Source organism: Carassius gibelio, chromosome B3 (genome assembly GCF_023724105.1).
Source record: "Carassius gibelio isolate Cgi1373 ecotype wild population from Czech Republic chromosome B3, carGib1.2-hapl.c, whole genome shotgun sequence".
In the NCBI taxonomy this organism is placed as follows: Eukaryota; Metazoa; Chordata; class Actinopteri; order Cypriniformes; family Cyprinidae; genus Carassius; species Carassius gibelio.
Genome location: NC_068398.1, coordinates 20,782,198 through 20,798,013, shown reverse-complemented (window position 1 = coordinate 20,798,013; position 15,816 = coordinate 20,782,198). Strand labels below are relative to the sequence as shown.

Below are 15,816 nucleotides of genomic sequence, written 5' to 3'. Positions count from 1 at the left end.
GGTGTAACTAAAAATCAGCCAGCAGCCGTAATCAAGACTAATACATGTTTGTAGATTTTCAGTCTACAAGGAATTTGCCATTGGGCAATAACAAAATGTTCCCGTCAGATCTGTTGTCATAACTGTGCCATAATAGTGACATACAGTACGGCACATGAGAATTCATAAAAATACACCTAATTTAACCTTTAAGTGCGTTTTGGGGAATACTACTACATTTGTGAAAACGGAAGTGTAAATTATTTTGTAGCTCACAGGAAGCTGCGTGTAAGCTGATAAATTACCTCCATGTTGTCAGCCAGTTACTAAATTGCATTATGGGTAAAGTAGGTGCAAGGTTTTAAAAAGTATTGCACTTGTCTTCTTTGCCCTACTATGACACTGTTGAAATTTTTAAAAGCAAATGATCAAATCAATACAGCAGAAACACAAGTTTTAACTTTTTTATTCCAAATATTCTTCTTCCTTTTCAAAACCTGGTGCCTACATTATCCACAATGCAACTTGACCACTGAGTGACATCACTGGAAGCAATTTATCATATTATGTGCAGTTTCCTCTAGAGCCACAAAAGGGTTCATACTACATTTTAGACGTCTGCAGTAGAACTCCCCAAGACCTGTAAAAATAAAATTGTTACCCTTTACATTTTTTATGCCAAAACTATTTAGCAGTTTGATTGTAGGTACTTCAGAAGCCTACTTCTTTCATCTCTAGGTTACTCTCCTCTAGTGTTTACTAATTATTGTTCTTTATATAAATATTCTTCTTAAAAATCTTATTATGATAAAGATAATGTACTTGTTCCCTTCAGGTGTCTGCCACTGCAGCTGACGTTAAGACAACTCTCAGTCTTCCTGCAAGTCCTCGCCTGATACTGCCTGGTAATATACATTTAATTTATATTCATTGATAGACAAATTGTATATCATATCGCCCATTGATCTTGAGTTTACAAATGTTTACACAAGGCAACAATTATTCCCATGTTGCAATGACTTGAAGTTTCAGGTGCAACAGGGCAAATCACAATTATGGGTTGGGTGATCACCTTTGAGGGCCTTGTAATCTCTGAGGGCATCACACCAACATTTGCAACAGGACTTGTTGATATGTTTGCAATCTACTACATTTTCAACCTTCAGTATCAAGAAGAGGCAGCCTGCAACTCTGGAATTCATTCAAAGGTAAACCCCTTCATTCCCTGTCATCATTATATGGATATATACAATTAAATTAATGTGTTTGTATTTTTTTGCATAAAATTTGCATTTCAAGCCTCAATACACACACACACACAAATACACACGCACACACACACACATCTACACAAACACACACACATACACACACGGATTAAGCCACAAGAGAACTGTTATTATAAAATTTATAAGCATTAGCTTGGAGTGTATGTTGTACATTCCTGATTGTATAGTTTATTTATCATTATGAATATTTGTTGTTTTATGACAGTGGAAGTACTGGAATAATGCTGCACAGAGGAACAGCAACTACCAAAGTGATGGTCATCTCTCCTGGATCAACAAATAAGATGTAAAAACACAAGCCTCATAGGACAATTTTAAGAGGTAACCTGCAAGTCTAGCTTGCAGTGGCACAGTTGCCTACCTTACTGTTTCATTTTTAAATGTATTTATTGATGCATATTTTTGATTCATCCTGCTAAAATGTTCTAGTTTCAAAATGTTCTTAAGTATGTTTTCAAAATGTTGCCAATTCTGCATATGTTCAAATGTTATTATGAAAGTATATTTTTACAGACAGCAGAGAATATATTGCATATATGTATATATACATATATACATCTTTTAAGTTGACTTGTGAGGAAATTTTTTCTTTTTCTTTCCATTTTTATTTATTTTTTTATTTTTTTATTCATGTTGACATTGGCATTGCTCTTTGAAATAAAGTTATTTGATTATCAATGTATTTAATGTATTTAAATATCAATGAAGAATTTTAAGAAACAGCTAAATTTAGGATTATTTCTAATACAGTAAAAAAAATGCAGCATATATCTATGATTTATTTGAAAACTAAAATAATATTGTTTAGGTTGTTACTTTAACTTCTCACAGTTTACTGTAGACAGGCACAGTAGATGTTATAAGTTAAAGTAACAACCTAAACAATATTATTTTAGTTTTCAAATAAATCATAGATATATGCTGCATTTTTTTACTGTATTAGACTGTGAAATCATTTAACAGTGTGATTACAGAAATAAACTGTATTTCTGGTTAACAGACTACTACCGTAAAGTCTATTTACGTATGAGTACCGTAAAAATAACGGTATATTGCTGGCGTCTTTGCTGCCAGCTCTTTACTGTAAATTATAGAAATACAGAAACATACCGTTTTTCTGGTTTACAGACTACTACCGTAAAGTCATTTTACGTATGAATACCGTAAAAATAACGGTATACTGCTGGCGTCTCTGCTGCCAGCTCTTTACTGTTATTTTACAGGACAATTTTTTACAGTGTGAGTATTTCATTTATTTATTTATTTATAAACATTTATTAGAGGATCAACCCCATGAGATGAAACATCTCGTTTTCATGGGACTCCTCATATGACAATTTAAGCACAATAAGACATGAAAGAGAACTTAGTTTAGTACCCGTGCCTTGTGTAAGCCAGTTTCTGCACACGTGCTTCAGATGTGTCTGCTCAGAAAGCCATATATCAGAAAATGTAAACTGCTACGGTTTAAAATGCATGATTTCAGCACAATAAACATAATAATCAAAACCAAACAGATACTTTTTTTTTGCCAGAGTGTGTGAGGAATAAAACGTGTTTCTGCTTTGACTCAAAATAGACATTTTCAGCTGAAACTCACAGACACATTCTAGGGACACACAAGCTTTATATTATATTTTGTCAAAAGGGGCATAAAAGATGCCCTTTAAAACTAAATCTCACTGATCCCAAACTTCTGTACATATCAATATAAAATACATAAAATACATGTATGGAAACATAACTAGTTAAGTCTATAAAAAAATAATATAATGAGAATACAAGAAGATGTAAATGAATGTTTATGTTGTAGTGATACAGCATTCAAACTCAAACTACAAAAAAAAATTGTTTTGGGATTCGGTTGAAAAGTCTGATCCTCTCTGAGACTTTTTTCCCCCTTGTGCCCCAAATCCATCAAGCATTGCAGCCATCTTCCCAATCCCTGCATGCCCTCTGCACAGCAGCATAAAAGGCGAAAGCGTGTGAATAACAAATACAAGCACACACACACACACATGCAACATACATCAGCAAATTCATACAAAGATCCAGTACACATGCTGAGAGATCATTTTCCAAGTCCTTCCTGGTCACCTGCAGTTTGATCCAGTCTCACTCTAAAGGGTAAAGGATGTCTTTTCCCTTCAATGGCCTGCCATAAAGCCCATCTCCAGAGCCCATCATCCTCTCCGGAGAATTCCAGAGCCTTTACCCCAGCCCCTCACGCACAGCTCCTTTCAGCTGCTGGCAGCCTGAGGATGTAGAGATGATCCAATTAGGGGCAGGCAGACAGGACAGGCCGCAGTGCCAGGTTCACCCTGGGCCTCATGAAGCCTAATGAGGCATTACCTTTAGCGGTGACAGCCCGGTCCTGCACCCTGACAGCAGCACTCGGTGTGTATGTGTGGACGGGGGACACTGGGGTGAGCTAAGCTTACAACCAAACATCATAAGAGAGCACATGTGGAGAAGAGAGCAAAGAGAGAGAGATAGAGAGAGAGAGAAACAAACACGATGACTACAGCAGAAATAGAGGACACAGTGAGGGAAAATTCTATATTAACAAAAAAATTATAAACAATTGTTATAAAAAAAAAAGAAAACAAAAAGGGCACCGCAAATAAATCGCAAATTACATCTTGTATGATATATTTTAAGTTTATGGATGTTTTATGGCAACTTAGTGTGAGGAACAGACCAACATTTTAGTTTTTATTCCTAATGACATTTTGAGTTAAAGGGGTCATATGACGTTGCTAAATAGAACATTATGTTGTGTATTTGGTGTAATGAAATGTGTTTATGCTGTTTAAAGTTCAAAAAACATTATTTTCCACATACTGTACATTATTGTTGCTCCTCTATGCCCCACCTTTCTGAAACACCTAGATTTCTACAAAGCTCATTGTTCTGAAAAGCGAGGTGTGCTCTGATTGGCCAGCTATCCAGTGCTTTGTGATTGGCTGAATGCCTCAAGTGTGTGACCGAAATGTTATGCCCCTTTCCATACTGTGATGCCGTGTTCCAGCGCGATGAGTCAAAACCAATAAAACCCTTTACAAAAGAGCTATTTGTTGCATTAAGTGGGGACATAATTACTGATTTTAATGACAGTCTTTTTATGCATTGCGTTGCATGGTGTATCGCATCGCATAAACATAAAACCATGTATGCATTTGTGATCGGAGAAACAACAAACAACAAGCGCTACTCTACACTATGCTATTCAAAACTCCCGGTTAAATCATCTGAGGCAAATTCTTTAAGTATAAAAAATCTACTTACAGACTGAGACATAAGCACCAGACTGTCCTTGCAAAGTAATAGAACAGCCTTTAATCACAGACCCATTGTAGGCTAGTCTGCAGGTTCAGGAAACAGTCCTCCATAAAATGTACCACATTATCACACAGCGTCGCTGCGGACTTAAGTGAGCGGTGGCTGGAGGACTTGAGAACGGCATGGACAGTGGATTCGACAAAGGATGGCAACCACATGTGACGACCCCGGGCTTACCTACATTTTGTCCGTGGTGAAAGCTGATCTGGCGATCCACAGAGCGAAGTTTATGTATTTCCTCAGCGACCAGCACGGATCAGCTCTAGGCATGGCGAAGCGGATATCATCCTCTTTTGGAAAGCCAAACAAAGTAGTTTTGTTTTCACAACGAAACACACAGGATCTCCACAACATGACAGCAAGGCAACAGCAAAACTACAGCGAGAATAAACGTTATGCCTTCTGTCTTTGTATAAACATTTGGGCGGTGTTATGAAAGTCTTCCCACACAGTGACGTAAAGATGTGGCGGTGTGTTCAAACAAGGCATTTTAGGAGGGCATGGTTGACTCTTAACTTTTATAAAGAATATCTCTTTGGATTTAAGACTTTAGTCTGTGTGATTTTACAGATCTTCTTTATACACCAAGAGCTTGTAACACTCCAAAGAGAAAGGAAAGGAAATCACATCATATGACCCCTTTAAGGCTGTGTCCACATACAGACCAATGCAAATACAACTTTCTCTAAATTGGCACTGGGTCTAGATCAATCGTGATGACATTTATGATCATTCAATTTTTTCCCCTTTTCTTCTGGAGATTGAAACACATTTTTCTCTTCCCAAATTGAAAACGAAAAATAAATAACATCAAAAAGGTTTGGAACAACATGACTCTGAGTAAATAATGATATAGTTTTCATTTTTGTGTGAACTATCCCTATAACTAAAACATGAGACACTAAAAAAAAAAGAAAGAAAACTAAAAAAACTAAATCAACCAGATGGCAAAAACATTAATTAATTAAAAATAAAACAAGATATTAAACACACTGCTACTGATTAGAGTTAATAATTAAAAGGATAACACATGTTGTTGGTATATGAGATGTGACTGTTATTCCGTAAGACTGCAAGTTGGTTGTTGTTTTGATTTGCATATGGAGGGATTGTTTTACCACCAAACTGAGATAACAATATTTAGTATTACACTGAACATACTGTTTCTGCATATATTTCATTTAGTGAGTTTAGAGTGAAAATGCTTATTTATACATTTACCATTTTGAATGAAAATGTTTTAAATTAAATGAGGCTGGGCACACTAATTATTTTGTAAATAATACATTTTGTAATTTTAACAGGCGTTTCAGCCATTATTGGGACAATTTTGTACTTGCCATTAATTTTAAAACACAATTTTTAGATCTCTTTCCTACTTCAGTTGGTAGCAGACATACAGCCTTTTAGAATAAATCAAAGTTACAGATCCAGTACTACAAAATGTGTCTCCCCGGTCTCCCCTGCATGTGGTCTGCAAATTGCTGGGCTGAGAATGAGAAAGTCTAAACAACTAGAAAACACTGGTTTGAGTCAGCACTTTGTCCAAATGGAGGAGGCGTTATCTCCAGTCATAGTGATTTTGATCGTTAGATGTTATTTTAGAGGACTATATATGTGCACAATGTGTGCAGCTTCTTTTCCTGCATGTCTTTAAATAAATATTAAGTGGATATTTGAATTACTAAAGCAATAGTGCTGTCATACTGAATCTCAGAAAGGCTTCTTTTTGACCGTAAGCATGAGGTCAATAGGTTACACAACAACAGCACAAGTGCAAGTGAGATATTGTTTTCATACATTAGTCCTGATCTCTCTTTTAATATGTTAACATTTACTGTTAAGTACTGTAAATAATAATGATTAACTTAACATCATTTAAAAATGATAGAAGGAAAATGTATGGAATAATTATTACTTCTGAAACTCATTGTCTGGGCAAAATACACACGGAGTGACATTTCTCTTCATTATTGACTATGTGGCATCTGTATCCTCCATTAGTGACTGTGAGCATTGGCTAGCAGACATACAGAGAGAGAGCAAGACAAATGCCTGCTCCACTCATTGTACCCAAACAGGTCAAGTGGAAGAAGGAGGAAGAAAATGAATTATGAACAGGACCTGCACTGGGCATCTAAAGTGAGCAGAGAGAGAAAGGAGAGGAATGCTCATGAAACACTTAAAGATACAAATGGACTCGAAGTTGGTGGAGTCCGAGATGGTTAAGTATTGTGACATCAGTGCTACAGAGTTCACTGAGTATCAACAGCTTTCTATTTTTCTCCCTCCTCACACTAACTGTCAACCACCCACCTCAAGGGCACCTTCACATCGATGTGATCCTCTTTCTTCTTCTCCATCCCACTTGATATTCCCTTCTGGTTGTTAATGGTCTTAAGACCCACAGAAATATTCTTTCCTTTCTTTTTGGCCACTGTGGAAAGTATGGATTCATAGATACTGTACAATGAAGCCCAAAAGCCCACCTTCAAAAATACGCAATTCAAATTGCCATTTGAAGCTGGAAATAAACAGAACAGGTGATTTATACAAGACAATATATGTAAAAATAGGATTTTTAAAAATGTTTCTGAAAGAAGTCTCAGTGATCAAAACACAGTAAAATTGCTAAATAATATAACACTGTAAAATTATTTTGTATTTGAACATATTTTATTTTAATATATTTTAAGATGTAATTCAGTTCTGTGATTTACTCCAGTCTAGGGTCGATTCGATTCGATTTCAATTCACAAGCTCTCGATTCGATTCAATTCTCGAATGAACAGTAAACATCAGTTTACAAACAGTTAACAATATTTTTTTTGTATAGGGTCCTTTTTTAAACAATAATAGGGCCATATAAAACGTTCTTCTTAATTTTCTGGTATTCACACCGTGAATTGGTGGGTTTTTGTTAAATGTGAGTCAAAATCATCACAATTAAAAGATCCAAAGACGTAAACTACTTCAATCTATGTGCACTGAATTTAATTAATACACGAGTTTCACAATTTGAGTTGAATTTAGAGCTGAAACAACGAATCGATTTAATCGATTAGAATCGATTATTAAAATAGTTGTCAACTAATTTAGTAATCGATTCGTCGCTAAATACATTTTATTTGCCATAAGCGGCTCATTTCGTGCATATTTCAAATCTGCGGCGACCAAAGTGTGGCAGTAATGAGCCACCGGAGGTTTTACTCAGCCAGTACAGCAGGTGAAGTAGCGAATAGCCAATAGCTGGCCTCGTTTTATGTCACGTGCTTCCCGAACAGCGTCTCTGCAGCATTCAGCGGGAAGTGGGAGTACTTTACTTTGAGCCTTCAAAATGAAGAGTAACCTGTAAACTCTGCTGAACTGTTTAAGGGGCCGTTCGCATATTGTGTCTTTTGCGTGCTCAAGTACGTTATTTCCTATGTAGGCGCGCAGTATGCACTCTCATACTGGAAGCGACGCGGTCGCGACACGCACGCGGTGCGATGCGCCCGTTTTTACAGGCGCGTCCACACCGCATCCATTTATCCTTTGCTGAAATTTCCGGGTCTTCATGGAGAGGGCACGTCATGGTTGCTTAGCAAAGGCAGACGCCTCAGGGGCGCTTCTGCCCGAGCGCTTTGGAAAGAAGGAGAAAGCGGCGCGACTAGCGTTTTCCACGCGTTTTTAGGTGCGATATGTGAACGGCCCCTGAGAATTTTATTTGTGCAGATTCTCCAGTACAAGGTTGTTTGCAAATGTTAAGTCGTAAAAGCTGATAACATTGCTTTTTAACAGTTAACATTTAAAGCTTTACAAACATGTTATGTGATCAGTTTGTCGTTTACCAGTTCATAATTCAGACTTGCAGCCTAATTATGACTGAATGAGAGAGGTAAATGTTTGAGTATATTTAAAATGCACTTCTTTTCTAAGTATTCACTGCTCTTTTTCACACAGCAGGTTTTTTGTGTGTGTCCCAATTTTTTTTTTCTGGACAACCTTCTGATGGATTTTACTTTAAATTGTGAGTTCCATTCAGGTTTCATGCCATTGGCACTTTTTTTCGAAGGATTGTTTACAATTTCACAGCATAAGCTATAAAGCTTTTTCCCAGTAAATAATAAAATACAATGCACTGCAATTTTATTCTGTTTTATCCTTATACTTCGTGAAAATATGTTCTCAAAGATTCCTTAAGCTTTGTTTGGGATGTTAAACTACTTTAGGAGCTCTAAGGACTGCCATGGTGAAAACAATATTTGAAATCTCCTTGTGAGTTTTGCTAGAGTATGGGTCAGTGTTTTGATTGCAGAAGAGTTCGACAAAGGATTACTAACATAAAACAACTCCAGGTATATTTTTGATGAGGATATGACAATGCAAAATGGTTAAAATCTCTTAAAAATCTATGCTGAATGATAAAGACCCTTTATTAATAATTTACTTGGGGAAAAAATGGAAAAAACTAAAATATAAGTACATAAACCGATTAATCGATTAATCGTAAAAATAATCGACAGATTAATCGATTATCAAAATAATCGTTAGTTGCAGCCCTAGTTGAATTACTGAAATAAATGAACTTTTCCATACTATTCTTAACACCTGTGAGTGTTTATATGGACATGTTTCATCAACTGAATGCATCCTGGCTGAATAAAGGTATTGATTTCTTATTACGGTCGCAAATTTTATATGGTCAGATGGTGGATTCGAGAATGTTAGCATCACTTAAACTATTATACTAAAAATAACAACTGACTACACTCTGAAAAAAAGTTATAAAAGCTGTCACTGGTACCTTTTTAAAAGGTACACTTTTATACCTTTAAGGTACTAATATGTAATAGGTACTTATATGTATCTTAAGGTACCAATATGGACTCTTCAGGTACAAAAGTGTGCCTTCTGAAAAGGTACCTTTTTTCTGAGAGTGTAATGGTCTCAGATACATCTGCACAGTAAATTTTGCAGTGTTAAATTAACTCTTTAAGAGTTAAATTTAACACTGGACCCGAGTGTATTTGGTCCCACTCAGAATTAGTGATAAAATGACTCTCGTCACGGTGTTCAATTTTCAGAGTAAAATTAACTCTTTTTGGAGTTAAAAATTAACACTGCTCAACACTGAATAGTGTTGTTACAATTTAACACTGAAGTAATTTAACTCTGAATAGTGTTGTTACAATTTAACACTGAAGTAAATTAACTCTGAATAGTGTAACCACAATTTAACACTAAACTAATTTAACTCTGAATAGTGTTATCACAATTTAACACTTAGGGGAAATTAACACCAATTAGTGTTATTATTTCACTTTTGTAGAGTTTATTTAAATTTTCTTAGTGAAAAACTAATCCCACTCAGTGAGTACACTTTTAAAACCCATTTGGTGTTGCTATAGGTTAAAATGCTGATCAAATAACTCCAGAGAACAGAACAGAAAACAACTTCAACGTACCATTTAAAACATTTATTAAAACATGGTCAGGTTTAAAATACATTCACAAAAAAACATCACAACTGCATAAAATGGCAATAGGGCACTATATGCAGCGCAGAATCTGTTGTACCATACTTCATTTGGAGATCAAATGGTTTGAAATAACACAGCTCGTTAACATTCACTGACTTTAGAATTCTGTCTGGATGCATTCTGACTGTAAATGCATGGTAATGGTCATCAAAACAGAGTGTTTCCATCAATGTTCCACATAAAAGTACATTTTCATCTTTCACAGCAATAGTCTTGATCTTATAAAACACTGGCATCTCACATGCTACTTCAGTACAGATAATAAAATCAGGGCGATACTCTGTGCCATGATGTTTGATCCATTTTACAGAATAGACACGTTCTGATATATCCACTCCTAGCTTGGAAGCCATCTCCATGCCACCTTTAAGTTCATCGAGTTCCACCATCTTCCCTGGACCAAGAGTCAATCTGTACTGGCTAAAAGACTCCCAGTGCATTGCCATACAACTCTGGTGCTTGTTGGCCAATGTTTTGGTGATGTTTTTGAAGCTTTTTAATTGAGTTTTAAAAAATTTGTGTTTAGCTTCATAACGCATGCACCACATGTGCAGAATTGGTCCAATTTTTCTTATACACTGTGGGTAATGTATCATTATGTGATGCTTTGGTAAAAGATTTTTTTCGGGAAATAATTTTTTGAATAACTGGTGATGTTCAATTATTAAATGTTTAAGATAAATGGTCATGCCTTCTGTTAGGACTGGTGAGAATACAATGTTAACAATCTGCAGAAGTAAAAGCAAAAGACCCCAGTGTTTATCATCTCTCTGCACTAAATCACCAAATAACAGTGGCATGTTGCGCAACAAGCACCAAGATTGTATGGCATTTAAACCCAAATCATTGCTTCCACCAAACAATTTGACTGACGGAGGACGGTTCTTCTGCTGATTGTAACCATAATCAAAAGCATGTATTCTACCAGCAAGATCATCAGCACTCAGAAAATTATGCTGAATGTACTGCAAAACAAGTTTTACCTCTAGCTGAGCGACACCTTCGAGAATGTCGTGCATTATATCCACAGCAAAATTGTTGGCTGTGTTGAAATACTTCAGTGAATTTAACAAACAGACCCGTTTGACGCCATAAACATGAGGGAGTGTAGAGTCGTCCTGTAATCTTTTACAGTGCAGAGCATGCATCTCAGTTGTTCTTAGTACAACCTCAGGGTTATCTTCGGAAAACACAAACTGAAAGCGATCTTTTTCAAGAACACAGAAACGACAGCAATATTGAGCCCCAAATGACTCCAGAAACCCTAATAAGCTGTGTAAGCCAAGGTTATCCCCTGTGACTTGAACAATTGTACCCCTAATACAACTTCCACATACTGGATTCTTAACTCCCTCAATCTCAAGCACTTTTAGATCATTTACTAAAGGCTCGATTATAGAATTAAAACCATACCGTCTTATATCCTGTGCATGAAAGAGGGCACATAAATGAATATTATCTAATGATGAGTTAAAAATGGGGGGGAAATTCCTTAATGTAAAATAAATAGCACCCAATTTGTGTATACCTTTTTTGGAACCCAAAGGGTTAGCGGTCTCAAAATCATCATAAAATAACTGAATTTGTAAGGCATCTTTGTCTGTGTAAAATAAAGGATTACTTTTGAAATGTGCTGCATCACTCAAGTCAAAATAAACGCCTTCCTTTGGAACATGCCTGGGTTTAAACAAATCAGTAAGATGCCGATTTTGTAAAATGGCCTTTAGGGTTTCTAAAATGGGAATATAAGCAAATTTATCTGTTACAACAACTTGATCAAAAGTTCCTGTGGTTTTGTTTCTTCTGCTGTCAAATCTTGTGCCAAGCACTATTTCAGTTGGTTCAACAGTTCCCCATTTCTCTGTAAAGAGTCTCTTTCGTTTGGCTTCCGAATTCAAGAAAGTGAATGGATTTTCCAAATGTTCAATTGAATTTTCTATTTTCCTTTTAGTAGCAATGTCATGTGGAGGCAGACAGAGCAAAGCTGCATCCTTGGCCTGACTGTGAATCTCAAAAACAATTTCCTCCATAGATGAAACAAAACCACTTACAGCAGACTGACTTAACCCAGCAACTTTTAGTTGCGCAACAGCCGAAGCACACATATCCAAAGTGCTCTTATTTGACATTAACAATACAGATGTTGTGGCTACCTCTCCAACACTGCCAATCTGATCAAATGTTTGAGAACTAATTTGTCCTTCTGCCTCAGCAGTCTCACTGTTGTCAATGGTATCAGAATTCTGGTCACTTTGCTCAGTATGTTTTATATGCAAATGTTTCCTAAAACCTGAAAAAGTACCAAACACAGAACTACATCCTGTCTCTACACATTTAAGGCGAAGATTCTTTCCAGGAACAAAACCATGAACTAATCTTAGATGCCTGAGAAGTATTTTTGAACCAGATAACTCAGCCTGACAAACAAAACACTTCATGAGGGCAGAAAAACTTTAGGCCTAACTAAGCAACCTTGCTCTAACCTCAGCAACACGAGGACTCTCTTTCACTTTGCCAACATCTATGTTGTACACAGTGGTCTGAATGAAAGTGTACATGTTGTGTAGCATAATGTTGTAAGAGGTGCCAAAAGTGTGCCTTAAACAGCTCGTCAAAAGCACCAAGAGAAGAGGCTGACTTGCATGGAATGGCATGCTGATCAAGAATGATGAAGTACTGGTGAATTGAACTCTTCTGAGGTCCCACGGCCAGGAGGTAGGGCTGAGCAATAGCTGCAATTTCTCGAAGATGCTCCTCAATGTTTGTTCCACTCTGAGAAAACCAAGCAAATGCAAGAGAACTATCACCAATGTGTTAAAAATTAAACAGAAGAACAAAGTAAAGAAGAAGAAAACAAAAACAAACCTTCTTAAAGACAACAAGGTGTTTCTCTGCTTGAGAGGCAGATACCTTTCCTGGTCTTTTCCGGCCTTGGGCAGAAGGTGGGATCAGATGCAACAGAAGTATAATTGAAGCGAGTTCACTGTCCCAAACTGTTTAAACACACATTATGTAAGAAAAATTTGACCACTAATACAAACTGGAAGTTTGAGAACATAAAAAAAAAAAAGTTAAAAAAAAAGTATGGGGACTAAATCGTTCACTTTCAAGTTCCTTGTAAAATTTGTTCAATACTATTTCAAATTAATATTTCAATTAAAAAATAAATCTTAAACATCTTACCAAAATTAGCACCCTCTTCTGAGTCACCAGTAGGAGATTCAGCTGCTAGTAGAAGTTCTTCCAAATCACTGGTGCTGGGAAGCTTTTTGCACTGCTGAATCACTTTTTTCTTGAATGCAGTGGTCCAGTTCTCCAGTAGCTTTCCTGACACTCCTTCTCCAAACATCAGAACAAAGTCTTGCTCAATCTAAGAAGAGGCAGAAAAGGATGACCCAAAATATTTTGTTCTAAGTAATAGACAAATAATTATATAAACCCACGTATGCATTGAATAAGCATATTTAGACATCAGTAAATTTTGTTGTAATGTTAAATTGATAAAAACGTATGATTATAAACACTTTACCAAGCCTTTAATGTCTTTGAATCGTGGAAAGACCGTCAATATATCACTTGACTGCATGGGGTCAAGAACCATGTTGCGGCGATAGTCGAATGTCAATTTCATTTTCTTCTTGATGGCGTCCTCATCAGAAGAATGGCTCATGAATGCAATTGCTTTCTTGCATTCATCCTCACTCAAGATGGTCTCTGAATTAAACTCTGACTGCCGTCTAACAGTTGGTCCACCAGACCCCCCTTCAGTAGACGTTCCTTTTGATGAACAACAAAACATTTTAAAAGCTTCAACACTGCTTAAAAATGATAAACGAAGTTTAATCTTACAAAGGAAACTTCGTAGCAACAGAACTCCCATGAAAGATGACAAAAAAAATATATTTATAAAAAAAAAAAAAAAAAAAAAAAAAGGTAGGAGATTTTCAACCTGTACCTTCAAATGATGCACGTCGATCTTTAGCTAAGCCTCTCTGTATAGTTTTGATTCTCCATGCCAAGTACCCAGTACCGCTTTCGCCATCATAGTAATGTTCCTTAGAAAGAGAAAAATCAAGATAAAAAGTATATAAATTCAACAGCAAAATACACCACCTGTCCCGAAGTATGAAAAATTTCAACACAGAATTAGAATTCAAAGCGGACACTAACGTAGCCATTTTTGGAAAAGGGGTCACTGAGGTACGGGAACAAAGCCACAATTCCTCTTGCATATTTTTCTTTCACCTGCCTTGTTGGTGACGTACTGCAGTAAAAAATAAAATAAATCAAATTTGTGTCCTTTGCCTGACTTTAAACAACATCAAGACATTTTAAAACTAGAGACCATTAATACACCAGGTGATGATTATGAACATTACCCATTCTTTTCTGTCATGTGAGCTGCCAAGATATTAACCATTTTCCTCCTTGTTTCATCCCCCAAAGACTTAGTTCGGTTGTACTCCGTTATTATACACTCCCCACCAGGTTTCTGGACAAGAATGGTTTCCACCAACTTAAAGATTATAATGAAAACGTATATATAAATTAGTTTTCAAAATTGTAAGTCTCATTGATCAACTTAAATCAATAATAAATATCCCCAAAAATATAAAAGTAAAAAAAAATTTGATACCCACCTTTTTAGCTTCTTCGTCTAGCCTCATTCGTTTACTTGAGGAAGTTTCTTCAATAATGACTGTGTCCTGTGAGTCACTGGAGTCCACGGATGGAGTACGGGACAGATTTGACTGCTCATGAGAGGCTTGTGGAGAAGCAGAATCCAAGTCTGGTTGCAGATACATTTTTATGGGGAATTATTGTAAATTAGAAGTATTAAATACATTCCAAACATGTAATGAAATAAATACAAACCTGCACCATGTTTTATGGTAAGAACTCCAACTGAGGGATCTCTGACTACATCCTCAAAAACATCACCATCCACCTCAGTCCCTGACTCATCAAAAACCTTCACATTCTCTGGTACAGCTGGGACACCAAACTTTAAAAATGCTGTTAAAAGAAAAAAGAAAAAAAAATATATGCGCAATTTTCTGAGAAAGGATATATGACTTAAAAGGTTTTACATAGCGAAGATTAACTTTGAACATCAGGGCACATGCAACATTTGACTATTCTTATATAAAATTATAGCCATCCATCAAGTAACATTTAAATAATAATAATAAAAAAAATCATAAAATAATACAATGAAAGTATATATTTATTTACCAGCAGATAGAAATTCCTCCAGGCTCAGCTCAGTTATCTTGACAAATTTTTGGGCATCCCCAAGTTTCACCTTAACCAGCATGATCTGTAAGAAGTGAGAGTACTGTACAGATTACGGTGTAAAATGGTTACCTCAGTATCAGTTTATATGATTAGATTTAGAATAAGTCATACAAGGTAGCAAAAATATTTCACAAATACTTTAGTAAATACTTACATTGGTTAGTGTTTTAGTTTTCACTAAGTATTGGCATACATTTACTGATCCAAGTTGCCTAAAATAGAGAATTAAAACATCGACAATACATCACTGACACGCCAACTATACCAACAAACTTACACGCAGTTTAAAAATTAAAGCGCATTTTCATTATTTTCTAACGAAACATACAGCGTTTGAACACCGTCAATCCTTAAAATAGGTTGAGGATCACTTTAAACACTTAACA

General features: G+C 36.1%; 1 protein-coding gene across 1 annotated transcript; it reads right to left on the bottom strand.

Annotated features, from left to right (window-relative positions):
- Positions 1–3,479: 3,479 nt before the first annotated feature.
- LOC127952280 (uncharacterized) lies at positions 3,480–15,572 on the bottom strand. Its single transcript, XM_052550669.1, has 13 exons — positions 15,368–15,572; positions 15,008–15,148; positions 14,773–14,921; positions 14,512–14,648; positions 14,303–14,396; positions 14,088–14,187; positions 13,662–13,909; positions 13,316–13,502; positions 12,998–13,125; positions 12,731–12,904; positions 12,616–12,672; positions 3,621–3,699; positions 3,480–3,523 (listed from the first exon to the last, which is right to left on the bottom strand). Exons 1-13 carry the CDS (start codon positions 15,447–15,449, stop codon positions 3,480–3,482), a joined length of 1,620 nt encoding a protein of 539 aa, XP_052406629.1. The 5' UTR covers positions 15,450–15,572.
- Between the last annotated feature and the right edge of the window lie 244 nt (positions 15,573–15,816).